The sequence below is a fragment of the Diorhabda sublineata genome, chromosome 1, assembly GCF_026230105.1.
Source record: "Diorhabda sublineata isolate icDioSubl1.1 chromosome 1, icDioSubl1.1, whole genome shotgun sequence".
NCBI lineage: Eukaryota > Metazoa > Arthropoda > Insecta > Coleoptera > Chrysomelidae > Diorhabda > Diorhabda sublineata.
Window position 1 is genome coordinate 148667 of NC_079474.1, and position 21338 is coordinate 170004.

Consider the following 21338-nt stretch of genomic DNA (forward strand, 5'->3'; position numbering starts at 1 on the left):
AGGATGTTTACCTCATTCCACATTCAATAGCTATCACGAATCACCTTTTCGAATTAATCCACAATGCAAAAATCATCACCGTTCACTAAAATATATTTAATATATTGAAAAGAAAAATCACAATTCACTAAAACATCTTCGAATCGACGAGAAAATCGAGGTTGTTGGCCTCCAGACGATCGAGGTTAGAGACTGCAGCGTCGATTTCGTTTGACGGTCGAACGAATACTGAACAGTCGAAGTTTAGTTGGCGGAATCGCGTTCCGAATGGACGGAATCGGGGAAAAGCGTGCTCGGCCAGCCGTAGCTACAGGGGACGACGATATATTAGTCCGGTCGGACAGATATGAAAAATTTTTTTTTTTTAAATCTTCGTTTTTACGGCGGATTTACGATAAAAATTAAAACTTAAATGTCGTTCACGTATAATTGTTAGGTATGCGCCGCAGAAATCTAACCTAACTTTACGTAATCATCATTTTTTTAATGCTAAAAGTGATTTTTATCGTATGTTTTTGCGCATATAACTAACAATGATTTCTTAATAAAATAGGTACGAACGATTATATGTGAGAAAACGTCGATTTTAACAAAAATCGTTTTTATTTTTAATTGAAAAAACTTTTTCGTATAAATTTTTCTCCCGATTTGTTCGTTTTTTCGTGTAGATTACGCATAATTTTTTTCGTAAATCCGCCGTGAAAACGAATAGTTTAAAAAAAATTCGTCGAAATCGGATGATTTTCCGATTGTCTAGAGCCGAAATACGAGGGGACCGCGAAAGTATCGAAACTTTTTCAATATTCTCAAAATGTAACCTAAAAATCGGGATTATTTTCAATTAATTTTCATCCCTTCCTTGTTTTCTCACAACTTTTTCACTGCGTTCACGATTTTTTCCGATAATTTTAATTTATTAGACGCATTTTCCAGAAAACACGATTTTACAACCTCTCTGACTGGACTATTGAATTCAAATATTTTGTTTATAGAAAAAATTAGTACTACTGATATTAATTTATTAAATAAATTCGGTTTTTATATAATTTTATTCATTTTTATTCATAGAAACGTAACTTTTCGCTCCCCTGGTTACAATAATATTGAAACAATGGTTGATATCATGATAAAATGATCGGTTTCCTGTAAGCATTCCAAGTTAAAAAAATTTTAATTCTTCAACAATATAATGGGTGAAAGTCGTCGTATCGTTTACAACACGCAATTTTTTTTTTTCTTATATTCCCCCGAAAGGGGTAATTTCGAAAATGAATATTTGAATTAAAATGCCTTGTGGCCCTAGTGAAAACCATTTCTATGCAGTTTCATATATATAATAACAAAGTAAAAACGAAATTAATCAGTTACATACATCAAATTTAAACAACATCGACGAGAAATCGATTACCAAGATGATGACTACGAAAATATTGACACGTAATGACAAATTAACGTTTTTATAATCAATTTGGTTCGAAAATAAAAAAATCCGCCCAGGAATTTACAGAAAAAACTCCAAAATCCCGAACGAGAGTTTGTTATACTCCTCAGGAGAGACGTAATAACGTCGAAACTAGTCACTGGTTACAAATCTCTGCTTGCCCAATGAGGATTTTAATATCGACAAAAAAATCGATTGAAATCACGATCTTCAGATGAGATTTAATTCAATATTCGTCGAGGAATTAGCCAGGAAAGTAGTTATTTCCTCATTTGAAGAACGATGAAATAGAATTTCGAAATATGAAATTTCGAAATCATTCCAAAGTTGAATAATAGAAATTATTTATTTTGATACCTCATACCACCTCATTTACCATCGGAATCTGTATTTTCGACGATTAGTTCGCATTAGTAAGTGAAGATGGCGCCAATTAGCGTTCGCTGGGAAATGTTCAACTACATGAACCAAATAGCGACGTTCTTTGACGTGTTGTCTTCGGTTCGGGTCTCAAGTTCGAACTAGAGTTTGTTATACTCCTCAGGAGAGACGTAATAACGTCGAAACTAGTCACTGGTTACGAATCTCTGCTTGCCCAATGAGGATTTTAATATCGACAAAAAAATCGAATGAAATCACGATCTTCAGAGAAGATTTAATTCAATATTCGTCGAGGAATTAGCCAGGAAAGTAGTCGTTTCCTCATTTGGAGGAATTTTCCGGCTAAATATCTCGTGGCTGGCTTCTAAATACCAGTTTTAGTTAAAATATATATTAGTTCACCCTATATATAATATATAGAAAGCGTTAACATTTGAACTGAACTTAATTAAGTACGTTTCTAAGTTCTTCTAATCCATTTATTGTATAACAGATGTCGGGTCATAACTACCAACGTCTCTGTTGAATTGAAACACGTAACGTCACTTTCCAGTCATGCCCTCTTGCTTAATGTTTCTTTTTATGGTGTTGATGAGACACCATACAACTTTCATAACATCAAAATTAATTGTTTTAATAAAACTGTAAAATTAAATTTGTCGTTTTCTACTAAACCTGACACCGGTGGGTCATAATAAGATTTTTTCTGTTTCGGACTTCGAAACGTTTTTTTAGATTGAAAAACAAAGTAGTCGCGACCTTATTCTGTAACACAAGGCCATCGGATTCCCTTGGAAGTCATCTAAACTAGACAGAATTTAAGACGGAAATATAGTTCAAACTTGGGACAATGTTCGGTTAAGGACAATTGAGCGTACAAGCTTGTATTGTCCAAATTCGAATTACCAAAGGCTATAGTAGTCAAAAACTCAATTATTGAACTAAAGCTTCCTCCTGCAAGCGTCAGCTACACTCTATATTGTCCAAATTCGAATTACCAAAGGCTATAGTAGTCAAAAACTCAATTATTGAACTAAAGCTTCCTCCTGCAAGCGTCAGCTACACTCTAAATTGTCCAAATTCGAATTACCAAAGGCTATAGTAGTCATAAACTCAATTATTGAACTAAAGCTTCCTCCTGCAAGCGTCAGCTACACTCTAAATTGTCCAAATTCGAATTACCAAAGGCTATGGTAGTCAAAAACTCAATTATTGAACTAAGGCTTCCTCCTGCAAGCGTCAGCTACACTCTAAATTGTCCAAATTCGAATTACCAAAGGCTATAGTAGTCATAAACTCAATTATTGAACTAAGGCTTCCTCCTGCAAGCGTCAGCTACACTCTAGATTGTCCAAATTCGAATAACCAAAGGCTATAGTAGTCATAAACTCAATTATTGAACTAAGGCTTCCTCCTGCAAGCGTCAGCTACACTCTAAATTGTCCAAATTCGAATTACCAAAGGCTATAGTAGTCATAAACTCAATTATTGAACTAAAGCTTCCTCCTGCAAGCGTCAGCTACACTCTAAATTGTCCAAATTCGAATTACCAAAGGCTATGGTAGTCAAAAACTCAATTATTGAACTAAGGCTTCCTCCTGCAAGCGTCAGCTACACTCTAAATTGTCCAAATTCGAATTACCAAAGGCTATAGTAGTCATAAACTCAATTATTGAACTAAAGCTTCCTCCTGCAAGCGTCAGCTACACTCTAAATTGTCCAAATTCGAATTACCAAAGGCTATGGTAGTCAAAAACTCAATTATTGAACTAAGGCTTCCTCCTGCAAGCGTCAGCTACACTCTAAATTGTCCAAATTCGAATTACCAAAGGCTATAGTAGTCATAAACTCAATTATTGAACTAAGGCTTCCTCCTGCAAGCGTCAGCTACACTCTAGATTGTCCAAATTCGAATAACCAAAGGCTATAGTAGTCATAAACTCAATTATTGAACTAAGGCTTCCTCCTGCAAGCGTCAGCTACACTCTAAATTGTCCAAATTCGAATTACCAAAGGCTATAGTAGTCATAAACTCAATTATTGAACTAAAGCTTCCTCCTGCAAGCGTCAGCTACACTCTAAATTGTCCAAATTCGAATTACCAAAGGCTATGGTAGTCAAAAACTCAATTATTGAACTAAGGCTTCCTCCTGCAAGCGTCAGCTACACTCTAAATTGTCCAAATTCGAATTACCAAAGGCTATAGTAGTCATAAACTCAATTATTGAACTAAAGCTTCCTCCTGCAAGCGTCAGCTACACTCTAAATTGTCCAAATTCGAATTACCAAAGGCTATGGTAGTCAAAAACTCAATTATTGAACTAAGGCTTCCTCCTGCAAGCGTCAGCTACACTCTAAATTGTCCAAATTCGAATTACCAAAGGCTATGGTAGTCAAAAACTCAATTATTGAACTAAAGCTTCCTCCTGCAAGCGTCAGCTACACTCTAAATTGTCCAAATTCGAATTACCAAAGGCTATGGTAGTCAAAAACTCAATTATTGAACTAAGGCTTCCTCCTGCAAGCGTCAGCTACACTCTAAATTGTCCAAATTCGAATTACCAAAGGCTATAGTAGTCATAAACTCAATTATTGAACTAAGGCTTCCTCCTGCAAGCGTCAGCTACACTCTAGATTGTCCAAATTCGAATAACCAAAGGCTATAGTAGTCATAAACTCAATTATTGAACTAAGGCTTCCTCCTGCAAGCGTCAGCTACACTCTAAATTGTCCAAATTCGAATTACCAAAGGCTATAGTAGTCATAAACTCAATTATTGAACTAAGGCTTCCTCCTGCAAGCGTCAGCTACACTCTAAATTGTCCAAATTCGAATAACCAAAGGCTATAGTAGTCATAAACTCAATTATTGAACTAAGGCTTCCTCCTGCAAGCGTCAGCTACACTCTAAATTGTCCAAATTCGAATAACCAAAGGCTATAGTAGTCATAAACTCAATTATTGAACTAAGGCTTCCTCCTGCAAGCGTCAGCTACACTCTAAATTGTCCAAATTCGAATTACCAAAGGCTATAGTAGTCATAAACTCAATTATTGAACTAAGGCTTCCTCCTGCAAGCGTCAGCTACACTCTAAATTGTCCAAATTCGAATAACCAAAGGCTATAGTAGTCATAAACTCAATTATTAAACTAAGGCTTCCTCCTGCAAGCGTCAGCTACACTCTAGATTGTCCAAATTCGAATAACCAAAGGCTATAGTAGTCATAAACTCAATTATTGAACTAAGGCTTCCTCCTGCAAGCGTCAGCTACACTCTAAATTGTCCAAATTCGAATTACCAAAGGCTATAGTAGTCATAAACTCAATTATTGAACTAAGGCTTCCTCCTGCAAGCGTCAGCTACACTCTAAATTGTCCAAATTCGAATAACCAAAGGCTATAGTAGTCATAAACTCAATTATTGAACTAAGGCTTCCTCCTGCAAGCGTCAGCTACACTCTAAATTGTCCAAATTCGAATAACCAAAGGCTATAGTAGTCATAAACTCAATTATTGAACTAAGGCTTCCTCCTGCAAGCGTCAGCTACACTCTAAATTGTCCAAATTCGAATTACCAAAGGCTATAGTAGTCATAAACTCAATTATTGAACTAAGGCTTCCTCCTGCAAGCGTCAGCTACACTCTAAATTGTCCAAATTCGAATAACCAAAGGCTATAGTAGTCATAAACTCAATTATTAAACTAAGGCTTCCTCCTGCAAGCGTCAGCTACACTCTAGATTGTCCAAATTCGAATAACCAAAGGCTATAGTAGTCATAAACTCAATTATTGAACTAAGGCTTCCTCCTGCAAGCGTCAGCTACACTCTAAATTGTCCAAATTCGAATAACCAAAGGCTATAGTAGTCATAAACTCAATTATTAAACTAAGGCTTCCTCCTGCAAGCGTCAGCTACACTCTAGATTGTCCAAATTCGAATAACCAAAGGCTATAGTAGTCATAAACTCAATTATTGAACTAAGGCTTCCTCCTGCAAGCGTCAGCTACACTCTAAATTGTCCAAATTCGAATTACCAAAGGCTATAGTAGTCATAAACTCAATTATTGAACTAAGGCTTCCTCCTGCAAGCGTCAGCTACACTCTAAATTGTCCAAATTCGAATAACCAAAGGCTATAGTAGTCATAAACTCAATTATTGAACTAAGGCTTCCTCCTGCAAGCGTCAGCTACACTCTAAATTGTCCAAATTCGAATAACCAAAGGCTATAGTAGTCATAAACTCAATTATTGAACTAAGGCTTCCTCCTGCAAGCGTCAGCTACACTCTAAATTGTCCAAATTCGAATAACCAAAGGCTATAGTAGTCATAAACTCAATTATTGAACTAAGGCTTCCTCCTGCAAGCGTCAGCTACACTCTAAATTGTCCAAATTCGAATAACCAAAGGCTATAGTAGTCATAAACTCAATTATTGAACTAAGGCTTCCTCCTGCAAGCGTCAGCTACACTCTAAATTGTCCAAATTCGAATTACCAAAGGCTATAGTAGTCATAAACTCAATTATTGAACTAAGGCTTCCTCTTGCAAGCGTCAGCTAGACTCTAGATCCATTTATATACCATGAAGTTAGCGTCCGTTTCTTCAGATGTAGAAAAACGTTGATTTTTGATCTACCAGAATAGTAAGAAATCATTGGGTGCCAAATAAGGATTGTACGAAGGATGATTCATCGATTCGATGTTTTGACTGTTCGAAACACCTTCTGAGTACGTTCTCCATTGAAAACGTCAAACTTTACGATCACAATGACAGTTTTGACGTATTCACATCACTTCTGGACCATTATTGAGACAAAACGGGATGAAACCTAACCTATAACTGTACTAAAATGGCGACGAATATCAGTTTCTTGTTTGTTATCGAGAAATTACTCGATTTGGATTGAGCTAAAAGATTTTTTAACGCACGAATATTTTTTTTTTCGACCCGCGTCTAATAAGCGACGCACTGTTGTCAGATTTATTCGAAGAAAAAGAAAACAATGAAACGGCGAAATTGTTTATTGCGATTCCTGCGGTATATAATTAGAATAAACTTTCCACGATGGTGAATTATTATTATAATTGCTGCGAGTCGTTTGGAAAAAGATGAAAAAATATAAGAGAAATCATGAAAATGAAGATAATAACGAAATAAATTGTTCAATATCCAACTTTCTACTGTATAACGAGAAATACGTTAATCATTTAAACAAATTAATGTTTATTTGTGGAAAACGTTTCGTTATAATACGGTGTTTTTAGTTATACGGTACGAAATTAGTCGAAACATTGGAATTATCTGACAAAGTGGCAACGTTGTCGCGCGAAACCTTTAGGTCAGGGTCAGATGTGTTATACCTCGAGTAAAATTTTACTTTATCGGCGTTTGGTTGATTTTGGTGAGTGTTTCGGCGTCGTGAAGATGTTTGGCAATATTTCTATGAATTGAAGACGTTCCACAACTAAGGACGAAACGTAGATCCATCAATTGACACCCCAAACAAAAGTATAATCAAAATAACGGACTGGAAAGGGAGGACCGGGTTCAAAGAAGACAAAGACTGTTGCCAGACTTGGAATAATTGCTTGGTGGTCTCAAGACTTACCAATAATGAAGAGTCGATGACTATTTTGAGGAATTTGACGATTTTTTATTATAAGAATTTATCGAACAACTTTGGGGAGAGATTACGTTGCAAATTAAATATGTATGTTTCAAAATTTTTGTGTTTTTTATTTGTTGTGATTATGGATAAGATAACGGGGTAAATATGAAAAATAAAAAACGTTTCGGAGGTATGTCAATACAACGTTAATGTCTGAGAGGAATAAACTACCTACTTCTCAACCTTAAAATATTTTTTTTTATTTTATTATCAATTTGACAAGGTGTTTAAATGATATTTTCAAGTAGAAAACATCGGGACGTTCGTAGAGTTAACAGTATTGAAAATACGACACTCTAAAGTTGATCAAAAATTTATGAGAAACATTAGCGTTTTTAAAAAATCACCCGGGCTAAAATAACTGGAATAATGATCTGAAATTTTGAACAAATGTTTTTAAAGGTTAGTTGTATGTAGATAAAAATATGCACGTTCGTAAAGTTAACAGTATTGAAAATACGACGCTCTAAAGTTGTTCAAAAATTTATGAGAAACATTAGCGTTTTTAAAAAATCACCCGAGCTAAAATAATTGGAATAAAGGTCTGAAATTTTTAACAAATGTTTTTGAAGGTTAGTTGTATGTAGAAAAAAATCAAGACGTTCGTAGAGTTATAAGTATTGAAAATACGACGCTCTAAAATTGTTTAAAAATTTATGAGAAACATTAGCGTTTTTAAAAAATCACCCGGGCTAAAATAACGGCAATAATGATCTGAAATTTTGAACAAATGTTTTTAAAGGTTAGTTGTATATAGAAAAAAATCAATACCTTCGTAGAGTTCACACTATTGAAAATACGACGCTCTAAAGTTGTTTAAAAATTTATTAGAAACATTAGCGTTTTTAAAAAATCACCCGAGCTAAAATAATTGGAATAACGATCTGTATTTTTGAAAAAATGTTTATAAAGGTTAGTTATATGTAGAAAAAAATCAGCACGTTCGTAGAGTTAACAGTATTGAAAATACGACGCTCTAAAGTTGTTTAAAAATTTATGAGAAACAGCGTTTTTAAAAAATCACCTGGGCTAAAATAATTGGAATAATGATCTGAAAATTTGAACAAGTGTTTTTGAAGGTTAGTTGTATGTAGAAAAAAATCAGCACGTTCGTAGAGTTAACAGTATTGAAAATACGACGCTCTAAAGTTGTTTAAAAATTTATGAGAAACAGCGTTTTTAAAAAATCACCAGAGCTAAAATAATTGGAATAATGATCTGAAATTTTGAACAGATGTTTTTAAAGGTTAGTTGTATGTAGAAAAAAATCAGCACGTTCGTACAGTTCACAGTATTGAATATACGACGCTCTAAATTTGTACAAAAATTTATCAGAACCATTAGCGTTTTTTAAAAATCACCCGGGCTAAAATAATTGGAATAATGATCTGAAATTTTGAACAAATGTTTTTAAAGGTTAGTTGTATGTAGAAAAAAATCAGCACGTTCGTAGAGTTAACAGTATTGAAAATACGACGCTCCAAAGTTGTTCAAAAATTTATGAGAAACATTAGCGTTTTTAAAAAATCACCCGAGCTAAAATAATTGGAATAATGATCTGAAATTTTGAACAAATGTTTTTAAAGGTTAGTTGTATGTAGAAAAAAATCAGCACGTTCGTAGAGTTAACAGTATTGAAAATACGACGCTCTAAAGTTGTTCAAAAATTTATGAGAAACATTAGCGTTTTTAAAAAATCACCCGAGCTAAAATAATTGGAATAATGATCTGAAATTTTGAACAGATGTTTTTAAAGGTTAGTTGTATGTAGAAAAAAATCAGCACGTTCGTACAGTTCACAGTATTGAATATACGACGCTCTAAATTTGTACAAAAATTTATCAGAACCATTAGCGTTTTTAAAAAATCACCCGGGCTAAAATAATGGGAATAATGATCTGAAATTTTGAACAGATGTTTTTAAAGGTTAGTTGTATGTAGAAAAAAATCAGCACGTTCGTAGAGTTAACAGTATTGAAAATACGACGCTCTAAAGTTGTTCAAAAATTTATGAGAAACATTAGCGTTTTTAAAAAATCACCTGAGCTAAAATAATTGGAATAATGATCTGAAATTTTGAACAGATGTTTTTAAAGGTTAGTTGTATGTAGAAAAAAATCAGCACGTTCGTACAGTTCACAGTATTGAATATACGACGCTCTAAATTTGTACAAAAATTTATGAGAACCATTAGCGTTTTTAAAAAATCACCCGGGCTAAAATAATTGGAATAATGATCTGAAATTTTGAACAAATGTTTTTAAAGGTTAGTTGTATGCAGAAAAAAATCAGCACGTTCGTAGAGTTAACAGTATTGAAAATACGACGCTCTAAAGTTGTTTAAAAATTTATGAGAAACAGCGTTTTTAAAAAATCACCAGAGCTAAAATAATTGGAATAATGATCTGAAATTTTGAACAGATGTTTTTAAAGGTTAGTTGTATGTAGAAAAAAATCAGCACGTTCGTACAGTTCACAGTATTGAATATACGACGCTCTAAATTTGTACAAAAATTTATCAGAACCATTAGCGTTTTTTAAAAATCACCCGGGCTAAAATAATTGGAATAATGATCTGAAATTTTGAACAAATGTTTTTAAAGGTTAGTTGTATGTAGAAAAAAATCAGCACGTTCGTAGAGTTAACAGTATTGAAAATACGACGCTCCAAAGTTGTTCAAAAATTTATGAGAAACATTAGCGTTTTTAAAAAATCACCCGAGCTAAAATAATTGGAATAATGATCTGAAATTTTGAACAAATGTTTTTAAAGGTTAGTTGTATGTAGAAAAAAATCAGCACGTTCGTAGAGTTAACAGTATTGAAAATACGACGCTCTAAAGTTGTTCAAAAATTTATGAGAAACATTAGCGTTTTTAAAAAATCACCCGAGCTAAAATAATTGGAATAATGATCTGAAATTTTGAACAGATGTTTTTAAAGGTTAGTTGTATGTAGAAAAAAATCAGCACGTTCGTACAGTTCACAGTATTGAATATACGACGCTCTAAATTTGTACAAAAATTTATCAGAACCATTAGCGTTTTTAAAAAATCACCCGGGCTAAAATAATGGGAATAATGATCTGAAATTTTGAACAGATGTTTTTAAAGGTTAGTTGTATGTAGAAAAAAATCAGCACGTTCGTAGAGTTAACAGTATTGAAAATACGACGCTCTAAAGTTGTTCAAAAATTTATGAGAAACATTAGCGTTTTTAAAAAATCACCTGAGCTAAAATAATTGGAATAATGATCTGAAATTTTGAACAGATGTTTTTAAAGGTTAGTTGTATGTAGAAAAAAATCAGCACGTTCGTACAGTTCACAGTATTGAATATACGACGCTCTAAATTTGTACAAAAATTTATGAGAACCATTAGCGTTTTTAAAAAATCACCCGGGCTAAAATAATTGGAATAATGATCTGAAATTTTGAACAAATGTTTTTAAAGGTTAGTTGTATGCAGAAAAAAATCAGCACGTTCGTAGAGTTAACAGTATTGAAAATACGACGCTCTAAAGTTGTTTAAAAATTTATGAGAAACAGCGTTTTTAAAAAATCACCTGGGCTAAAATAATTGGAATAATGATCTGAAAATTTGAACAAGTGTTTTTGAAGGTTAGTTGTATGTAGAAAAAAATCAGCACGTTCGTAGAGTTAACAGTATTGAAAATACGACGCTCTAAAGTTGTTTAAAAATTTATGAGAAACAGCGTTTTTAAAAAATCACCAGAGCTAAAATAATTGGAATAATGATCTGAAATTTTGAACAGATGTTTTTAAAGGTTAGTTGTATGTAGAAAAAAATCAGCACGTTCGTACAGTTCACAGTATTGAATATACGACGCTCTAAATTTGTACAAAAATTTATCAGAACCATTAGCGTTTTTTAAAAATCACCCGGGCTAAAATAATTGGAATAATGATCTGAAATTTTGAACAAATGTTTTTAAAGGTTAGTTGTATGTAGAAAAAAATCAGCACGTTCGTAGAGTTAACAGTATTGAAAATACGACGCTCCAAAGTTGTTCAAAAATTTATGAGAAACATTAGCGTTTTTAAAAAATCACCCGAGCTAAAATAATTGGAATAATGATCTGAAATTTTGAACAAATGTTTTTAAAGGTTAGTTGTATGTAGAAAAAAATCAGCACGTTCGTAGAGTTAACAGTATTGAAAATACGACGCTCTAAAGTTGTTCAAAAATTTATGAGAAACATTAGCGTTTTTAAAAAATCACCCGAGCTAAAATAATTGGAATAATGATCTGAAATTTTGAACAGATGTTTTTAAAGGTTAGTTGTATGTAGAAAAAAATCAGCACGTTCGTACAGTTCACAGTATTGAATATACGACGCTCTAAATTTGTACAAAAATTTATCAGAACCATTAGCGTTTTTAAAAAATCACCCGGGCTAAAATAATGGGAATAATGATCTGAAATTTTGAACAGATGTTTTTAAAGGTTAGTTGTATGTAGAAAAAAATCAGCACGTTCGTAGAGTTAACAGTATTGAAAATACGACGCTCTAAAGTTGTTCAAAAATTTATGAGAAACATTAGCGTTTTTAAAAAATCACCTGAGCTAAAATAATTGGAATAATGATCTGAAATTTTGAACAGATGTTTTTAAAGGTTAGTTGTATGTAGAAAAAAATCAGCACGTTCGTACAGTTCACAGTATTGAATATACGACGCTCTAAATTTGTACAAAAATTTATGAGAACCATTAGCGTTTTTAAAAAATCACCCGGGCTAAAATAATTGGAATAATGATCTGAAATTTTGAACAAATGTTTTTAAAGGTTAGTTGTATGCAGAAAAAAATCAGCACGTTCGTAGAGTTAACAGTATTGAAAATACGACGCTCTAAAGTTGTTTAAAAATTTATGAGAAACAGCGTTTTTAAAAAATCACCTGGGCTAAAATAATTGGAATAATGATCTGAAAATTTGAACAAGTGTTTTTGAAGGTTAGTTGTATGTAGAAAAAAATCAGCACGTTCGTAGAGTTAACAGTATTGAAAATACGACGCTCTAAAGTTGTTTAAAAATTTATGAGAAACAGCGTTTTTAAAAAATCACCAGAGCTAAAATAATTGGAATAATGATCTGAAATTTTGAACAGATGTTTTTAAAGGTTAGTTGTATGTAGAAAAAAATCAGCACGTTCGTACAGTTCACAGTATTGAATATACGACGCTCTAAATTTGTACAAAAATTTATCAGAACCATTAGCGTTTTTTAAAAATCACCCGGGCTAAAATAATTGGAATAATGATCTGAAATTTTGAACAAATGTTTTTAAAGGTTAGTTGTATGTAGAAAAAAATCAGCACGTTCGTAGAGTTAACAGTATTGAAAATACGACGCTCCAAAGTTGTTCAAAAATTTATGAGAAACATTAGCGTTTTTAAAAAATCACCCGAGCTAAAATAATTGGAATAATGATCTGAAATTTTGAACAAATGTTTTTAAAGGTTAGTTGTATGTAGAAAAAAATCAGCACGTTCGTAGAGTTAACAGTATTGAAAATACGACGCTCTAAAGTTGTTCAAAAATTTATGAGAAACATTAGCGTTTTTAAAAAATCACCCGAGCTAAAATAATTGGAATAATGATCTGAAATTTTGAACAGATGTTTTTAAAGGTTAGTTGTATGTAGAAAAAAATCAGCACGTTCGTACAGTTCACAGTATTGAATATACGACGCTCTAAATTTGTACAAAAATTTATCAGAACCATTAGCGTTTTTAAAAAATCACCCGGGCTAAAATAATGGGAATAATGATCTGAAATTTTGAACAGATGTTTTTAAAGGTTAGTTGTATGTAGAAAAAAATCAGCACGTTCGTAGAGTTAACAGTATTGAAAATACGACGCTCTAAAGTTGTTCAAAAATTTATGAGAAACATTAGCGTTTTTAAAAAATCACCTGAGCTAAAATAATTGGAATAATGATCTGAAATTTTGAACAGATGTTTTTAAAGGTTAGTTGTATGTAGAAAAAAATCAGCACGTTCGTAGAGTTAACAGTATTGAAAATACGACGCTCTAAAGTTGTTTAAAAATTTATTAGAAACATTAGCGTTTTTAAAAAATCACCCGAGCTAAAATAATTGGAATAACGATCTGTATTTTTGAAAAAATGTTTATAAAGGTTAGTTATATGTAGAAAAAAATCAGCACGTTCGTAGAGTTAACAGTATTGAAAATACGACGCTCTAAAGTTGTTTAAAAATTTATGAGAAACAGCGTTTTTAAAAAATCACCTGGGCTAAAATAATTGGAATAATGATCTGAAAATTTGAACAAGTGTTTTTGAAGGTTAGTTGTATGTAGAAAAAAATCAGCACGTTCGTAGAGTTAACAGTATTGAAAATACGACGCTCTAAAGTTGTTTAAAAATTTATGAGAAACAGCGTTTTTAAAAAATCACCAGAGCTAAAATAATTGGAATAATGATCTGAAATTTTGAACAGATGTTTTTAAAGGTTAGTTGTATGTAGAAAAAAATCAGCACGTTCGTACAGTTCACAGTATTGAATATACGACGCTCTAAATTTGTACAAAAATTTATCAGAACCATTAGCGTTTTTTAAAAATCACCCGGGCTAAAATAATTGGAATAATGATCTGAAATTTTGAACAAATGTTTTTAAAGGTTAGTTGTATGTAGAAAAAAATCAGCACGTTCGTAGAGTTAACAGTATTGAAAATACGACGCTCTAAAGTTGTTCAAAAATTTATGAGAAACATTAGCGTTTTTAAAAAATCACCCGAGCTAAAATAATTGGAATAATGATCTGAAATTTTGAACAAATGTTTTTAAAGGTTAGTTGTATGTAGAAAAAAATCAGCACGTTCGTACAGTTCACAGTATTGAATATACGACGCTCTAAATTTGTACAAAAATTTATGAGAAACATTAGCGTTTTTAAAAAATCACCCGAGCTAAAATAATTGGAATAATGATCTGAAATTTTGAACAGATGTTTTTAAAGGTTAGTTGTATGTAGAAAAAAATCAGCACGTTCGTAGAGTTAACAGTATTGAAAATACGACGCTCTAAAGTTGTTAAAAAATTTATGAGAAACATTAGCGTTTTTAAAAAATCACCCGAGCTAAAATAATTGGAATAATGATCTGAAATTTCGAACAAGTGTTTTTGAAGATTAGATATAAGTAGAAAAAAATCAATAACTTCGTAGAATTAACAATATTGGGAATAGGACGATTTAAAGTTCATAAATTTTTGTGTGAACCGTTCAATTTCTAGTTTCATTTTCCTCTTAGACACTCGTCCGACTGTATGATCGTAATCGGATCGGAAGGATGCACGATAGGTGTGACCCGGCCTTTACGCGTACGTAAGGCTATAATTACGTCGAGCAATAAGAGAAACATATAATAAACAGTTTTTAATATAAATTATATCAAAAAACTGACCGTGACGATTATTTATAATGTTATGAAAAAAAAAACTGCGATTCTAAATCTATTAAAATCAAATATTTCCTGTCGCCTTGACCTTGAGTATAATTTTTTTGATATTATATTAAAATGATGTGTTTCAATGTATATTTAAACTTTGAATTGTTGTTTTGACGTTGCAACGACGCCATAAACGTCATTCTTTGGCATATGTTCGTCACATCCGGCATCTCCCTTCCGAAAATAAACATCGTCGTTATATTTGGCTGGTATGAACGTTGTTTATTTACACAATTAAGAACATCAATTCAATTATAAACCTTCGTCTTAAAGAAGTGCGTCTTGATGATGCCCAAGACGTAACTACTAAAAAAATTATATTTTCAATATTGTTAATTCTACGAACGTCTCGATTTTTTTATACATACAACTAACCTTTAAAAACACCTGTTCGAAATTTCAGACCATTATTCCAATTATTTTAGCCCGGGTGATTTTTTAAATAAGCTAATGTTTCTCATAAATTTTTGTACAACTTTTGAGCGTCGTATATTCAATACTGTGAACTCTACGAACGTGCTGATTTTTTTCTACATACAACTAACCTTTAAAAACACCTGTTCGAAATTTCAGACCATTATTCCAATTATTTTAGCCCGGGTGATTTTTTAAAAACGCTAATGTTTCTCATAAATTTTTGAACAACTTTAGAGCGTCGTATTTTAAATACTGTGAACTCTACGAACGTGCTGATTTTTTTATACATACAACTAACCTTTAAAAACATTTGTTCAAAATTTCAGATCATTATTCCAATTATTTTAGCTCGAGTGATTTTTTAAAAACGCTAATGTTTCTCATAAATTTTTGAACAATTTTAAAGCGTCGTATTTTCAATACTGTGAACTACCCGAACGAGCTGATTTTTTTCTACATACAACTAACCTTTAAAAACACCTGTTTGAAATTTCAGATCATTATTCCAATTATTTTAGCCCAGGTGATTTTTTCAAAATGCTAATGTTTCTCATAAATTTTTGTACAAATTTAGAGCGTCGTATATTCAATACTGTGAACTCTACGAACGTGCTGATTTTTTTATACATACAACTAACCTTTAAAAACATTTGTTCAAAATTTCAGATCATTATTCCAATTATTTTAGCTCGGGTGATTTTTTAAATAAGCTAATGTTTCTCATAAATTTTTGAACAATTTTAAAGCGTCGTATTTTCAATTCTGTGAACTACACGAACGAGCTGATTTTTTTCCAGATACAACTAACCTTCAAAAACACCTGTTCGAAATTTCAGATCATCATTCCAATTATTTTAGCCCGGGTGATTTGTTAAAAACACTAATATTTCTCATAAATTTTTGAACAATTTTAAAGCGTTGTATTTTCAATTCTGTGAACTACACGAACGAGCTGATTTTTTTCTAGATACAACTAACCTTCAAAAACACCTGTTCGAAATTTCAGATCATCATTCCAATTGTTTTAGCCCGGGTGATTTGTTAAAAACGCTAATATTTCTCATAAATTTTTGAACAATTTTAAAGCGTCGTATTTTCAATACTGTGAACTACACGAACGAGCTGATTTTTTTCTACATACAACTAACCTTCAAAAACACTTGTTCAAAATTTCAGATCATAATTCCAATTATTTTAGCCCGGGTGATTTTTTAAATAAGCTAATGTTTCTCACAAATTTTTAAACTTTAAATCATCATATACAAATTTCTTGGGACTATTCTTAGTTATAAATAAGACAGAAACTGTGTTTGTTTTCAATGGTTTCAATACGTATATAAACGTACAGTTCAGCAAGCTCTTTGGACTTCAAAGCAAAAAATTATCCCGCCACGGATCTGAATAAATAATAATTTAACGGTGCATGGTCTGGACTAAGTACTAGGTTGCAAAACAATTAGCCAATTAACATCAATTTTTGTTTAAAAGAAAAAGAAATTTTAAAAATTGTATTTTTATCACGTTATTTGTGATTTTCCACTCGGTATGTACTTATAATGTCAACGGTTCTTGCATTATTTCCGTTTTCGCCTACCATGCAATTTCAATTGTTTTCGACCAGGTGTTCTTCAAATTTACACACAACATAATTTAGTAATATTTGTTGTTAGTTCATTTTTATTTATTCTCGAAATTTTATATCGAAATATCATGACAGTTTTAACATGGGAAGTGTATATAGGATTACGTAAAGCCTGTTTATACATATAAAATATGAAATGTAACAAACTAAACAAGAAATTAGTGATTACGAGACAAAAAAAACATTAGCATTTTAAATAAATCATCCGGGCTAAAATAATTGGAATAATGATCTGAAATTTTGAACAAATGATTTTAAAGGTTAGTTGTACGTAGAAAAAAATCAGCACGTTCGTTGAGTTCACAGTATTGAAAATACGACACTCTAAAGTTGTTCAAAAATTTATGAGAAACATTGGTTTTTTTAAAAAATCACCCGGGCTAAAATAATTGGAATAATGGTCTGAAATTTTGAACAAATGTTTTTAAAGGTTAGTTGTACGTAGAAAAAAATCAATACCTTCGTAGAGTTCACAATATTGAAAATACGACGCTCTAAAGTTGTTCAAAAATTTATGAGAAACATTGTTTTTTTTTAAAAATCACTCCGGCTAAAATAATTGGGATAATGATCTGAAATTTCGAACAAGTATTTTTGAAGATTAGATATAATTAGAAAAAAATTAATACCTTCGTAGATTTCATATTTTTGAAAATACGACGATGTAAAGTTGTTCAAAAATTTATGAGAAACATTAGCATTTTAAAGAAATCACCCGGGCTAAAATAATTGGAATAATGATCTGAGATTTCGAACAAATGTTTTTGAAGGTTAGTTGTATATAGAAAAAAATCAATACCTTCGTAGAGTTCACACTATTGAAAATACGACGCTCTAAAGTTGTTCAAAAATTTATGAGAAACATTGTTTTTTTTAAGAAATCACTCCGGCTAAAATAATTGGGATAATGATCTGAAATTTCGAACAAGTATTTTTGAAGATTAGATATAATTAGAAAAAAATTAATACCTTCGTAGATTTCATATTTTTGAAAATACGACGATGTAAAGTTGTTCAAAAATTTATGAGAAACATTAGCATTTTAAAGAAATCACCCGGGCTAAAATAATTGGAATAATGATCTGAGATTTCGAACAAATGTTTTTGAAGGTTAGTTGTATATAGAAAAAAATCAATACCTTCGTAGAGTTCACACTATTGAAAATACGACGCTCTAAAGTTGTTCAAAAATTTATGAGAAACATTGTTTTTTTTAAAAAATCACTCCGGCTAAAATAATTGGGATAATGATCTGAAATTTCGAACAAGTATTTTTGAAGATTAGATATAATTAGAAAAAAATTAATACCTTCGTAGATTTCATATTTTTGAAAATACGACGATGTAAAGTTGTTCAAAAATTTATGAGAAACATTAGCATTTTAAAAAAATCACCCGGGCTAAAATAATTGGAATAATGATCTGAGATTTCGAACAAATGTTTTTGAAGGTTAGTTGTATATAGAAAAAAATCAATACCTTCGTAGAGTTCACACTATTGAAAATACGACGCTCTAAAGTTGTTCAAAAATTTATGAGAAACATTGTTTTTTTAAAAAAATCACTCCGGCTAAAATAATTGGGATAATGATTTGAAATTTCGAACAAGTATTTTTGAAGATTAGGTATAATTAGAAAAAAATTAATACCTTCGTAGATTTCATATTTTTGAAAATACGACGATGTAAAGTTGTTCAAAAATTTATGAGAAACATTAGCATTTTAAAAAAATCACCCGGGCTAAAATAATTGGAATAATGATCTGAGATTTCGAACAAATGTTTTTGAAGGTTAGTTGTATGTAGAAAAAAATCAGCACGTTCGTAGAGTTCACAGTATTGAAAATACGACGCTCTAAAGTTGTTCAAAGATTTATGAGACACATTAGCATTTTAAAGAAATCACCCGCGCTAAAATAATTGGAATAATGATCTGAAATTTCGATCAGGTGTTTTTGAAGGTTAGTTGTATATAGAAAAAAATCAATACCTTCGTAGAGTTCACAGTATTGAAAATACGACGCTCTAAAGTTGTTCAAAAATTTATGAGAAACATTAGCGTTTTTTAAAAATCACCCGGGCTAAAATAATTGGAATAATGATCTGAAATTTCGATCAGGTGTTTTTGAAGGTTAGTTGTATATAGAAAAAAATCAATACCTTCGTAGAGTTCACAGTATTGAAAATACGACGCTCTAAAGTTGTTCAAAAATTTATGAGAAACATTAGCGTTTTTTAAAAATCACCCGGGCTAAAATAATTGGAATAATGATCTGAAATTTCGATCAGGTGTTTTTGAAGGTTAGTTGTATATAGAAAAAAATCAATACCTTCGTAGAGTTCACAGTATTGAAAATACGACGCTCTAAAGTTGTTCAAAAATTTATGAGAAACATTAGCGTTTTTTAAAAATCACCCGGGCTAAAATAATTGGAATAATGATCTGAAATTTTGAACAAATGTTTTTAAAGGTTAGTTGTATGTAGAAAAAAATCAGCACGTTCGTAGAGTTCACAATATTGAAAATACGACGCTTTAAAGTTGTTCAAAGTATTTATAAAAAAACACTCGCGTTAAAATAATTGTACTATTTATTTGAAGCCATGGTATTATTAGTACTCATTAATATCAGTGTAATTAGATGTTATTACCAAGATTTAGTGACTTTCCGCGTTAGTTGCGTAATCTGTAATTGCAAATCTGATCATGTAATCACATCTTTAATCTGAATCGGTCTCGGTAATAAATTATTTTCTTGCTTTTCGAAATTATTTCAATATACACACTTGGATACTTCGGAAAATTAATAGTAAATCTTGTAACATCGATTAGTTTCATCATTACTGATGTGTGAGGTTTATAAAAAAAAAAAAAAATAAGAAAGAAACTGAATATCCGTTAGGTTTTAATGTTTATCAAACTCGTTCTAGATATTTCATTTAATTACTGGTTATTTCAAGTATAAATAACCGTGCATTGTTCGTGGCTAATAATCCGGTTTTACGGGGAAAGTCTGATAAACAAAATATTAATTTAATTAGAAATTAATACGACGCGATATGCTCAAAGGAGAATAAATCAAAGTTTTTACTGAAAAAATGCACGATTTGGCAACTATGTACATATAAATATAAAAATTATCATTTTTTATTTATTAGATACGTAAGTTTTTAGACAACCCTCGTATATTTAACGTTTTTTTAACCTTAAACAACGACACAATGAAATATGAATGTTTGACATATCTAAAAGTCCCTTATCTTATTTGACATATGTCAAAACTGACATTGTCATCATAAAGTTTGACGTTTTTAATGTTGAGCCTACTCAGAACGTGTTATCGTAGAATTTTTACCTCATTAAACTATATTTCTATCGATAGAGACCAAAGAAACAAAAGATTTATAAAAAAAAAACATATAAAAAGATCCAAAAAGTAAAAAGTTATTAAAACATTTATATATTTCAGTAGTTTGACAACGTCGCTTTTATCCCTCGCCGTTATTTTATCTAAAAATCCCAACCAAACTCAATACCCTGTATATAAAGTCGTTTAACTTCTTCAATCTCTCGAAACAAAAAGAAAATTCCAATTGCGATTATTATTTCGAACTAGTTAACTTAATTGTATATCTGTGTTCGTTCGATTATAATAACAATTTAATTTATTGTTGAAATCACGATCTAACTTGTTTATTATTAACTATCTCGGTTTCAATAGAAAGTAAAAACTAGTAGTTCCAATAGAACTAAATAATAATTATTTTCTATTTATGATTCACGTTTTGATACCCCCTGTAGTATATGACACACACGAGAAAAAAGTATATCAACGTATTTTATACACGATTATCATTTTTGGCACACACTGTATTAATTTAAACCGAAAAATAGGGAAGTAAACGTATAGTATTTAATTATTTATCGGTTACGTAAAATAATTTTTACTTTCTTTAAGACCGTATCCATGTTTATGTATGTGTAGTTTTACAGGAAGAGGACGCCACTTGTATCCGTTATATGATGTAATATAATTGTAGTAATTATCGGTATGTTCTAGTCAATTTTACGAATACAATAAATTTAGTTATCATATTATTTAAAATAATATGATTTTTAGTTCATTATAGTTGCAGAAATATGAAAAAAAAGTTAACAATTCATTGCTTAATAATTTGTAATGGAACTACTTGACGTTTCTGTCAATATCCGGTGGCGTTGTCAAAATTATTTGTTACTATTACTATTTATATTCGTCTAGATTTTTTTTTTAACAATTGTGTTGTATAAAAAAT

General features: G+C 31.2%; 1 protein-coding gene across 3 annotated transcripts in view; it reads right to left on the reverse strand.

The window, feature by feature from the left end:
- The window catches only part of LOC130447342 (uncharacterized), a 54947-nt gene that overhangs the window by 30975 nt on the left and 2634 nt on the right, over nucleotides 1-21338 (reverse strand). The window contains exon 1 of one of the 3 annotated variants that reach the window (XM_056784123.1): nucleotides 12-237. The exons of the other annotated variants lie outside the window; for them this stretch is intronic. Within the exon in view, the coding sequence (XP_056640101.1) occupies nucleotides 12-23 (12 nt within the window). The 5' untranslated portion in view covers nucleotides 24-237. Of the gene's footprint in view, nucleotides 1-11; nucleotides 238-21338 lie in introns of those variants that run through there. 3 annotated transcript variants of the gene reach the window in all.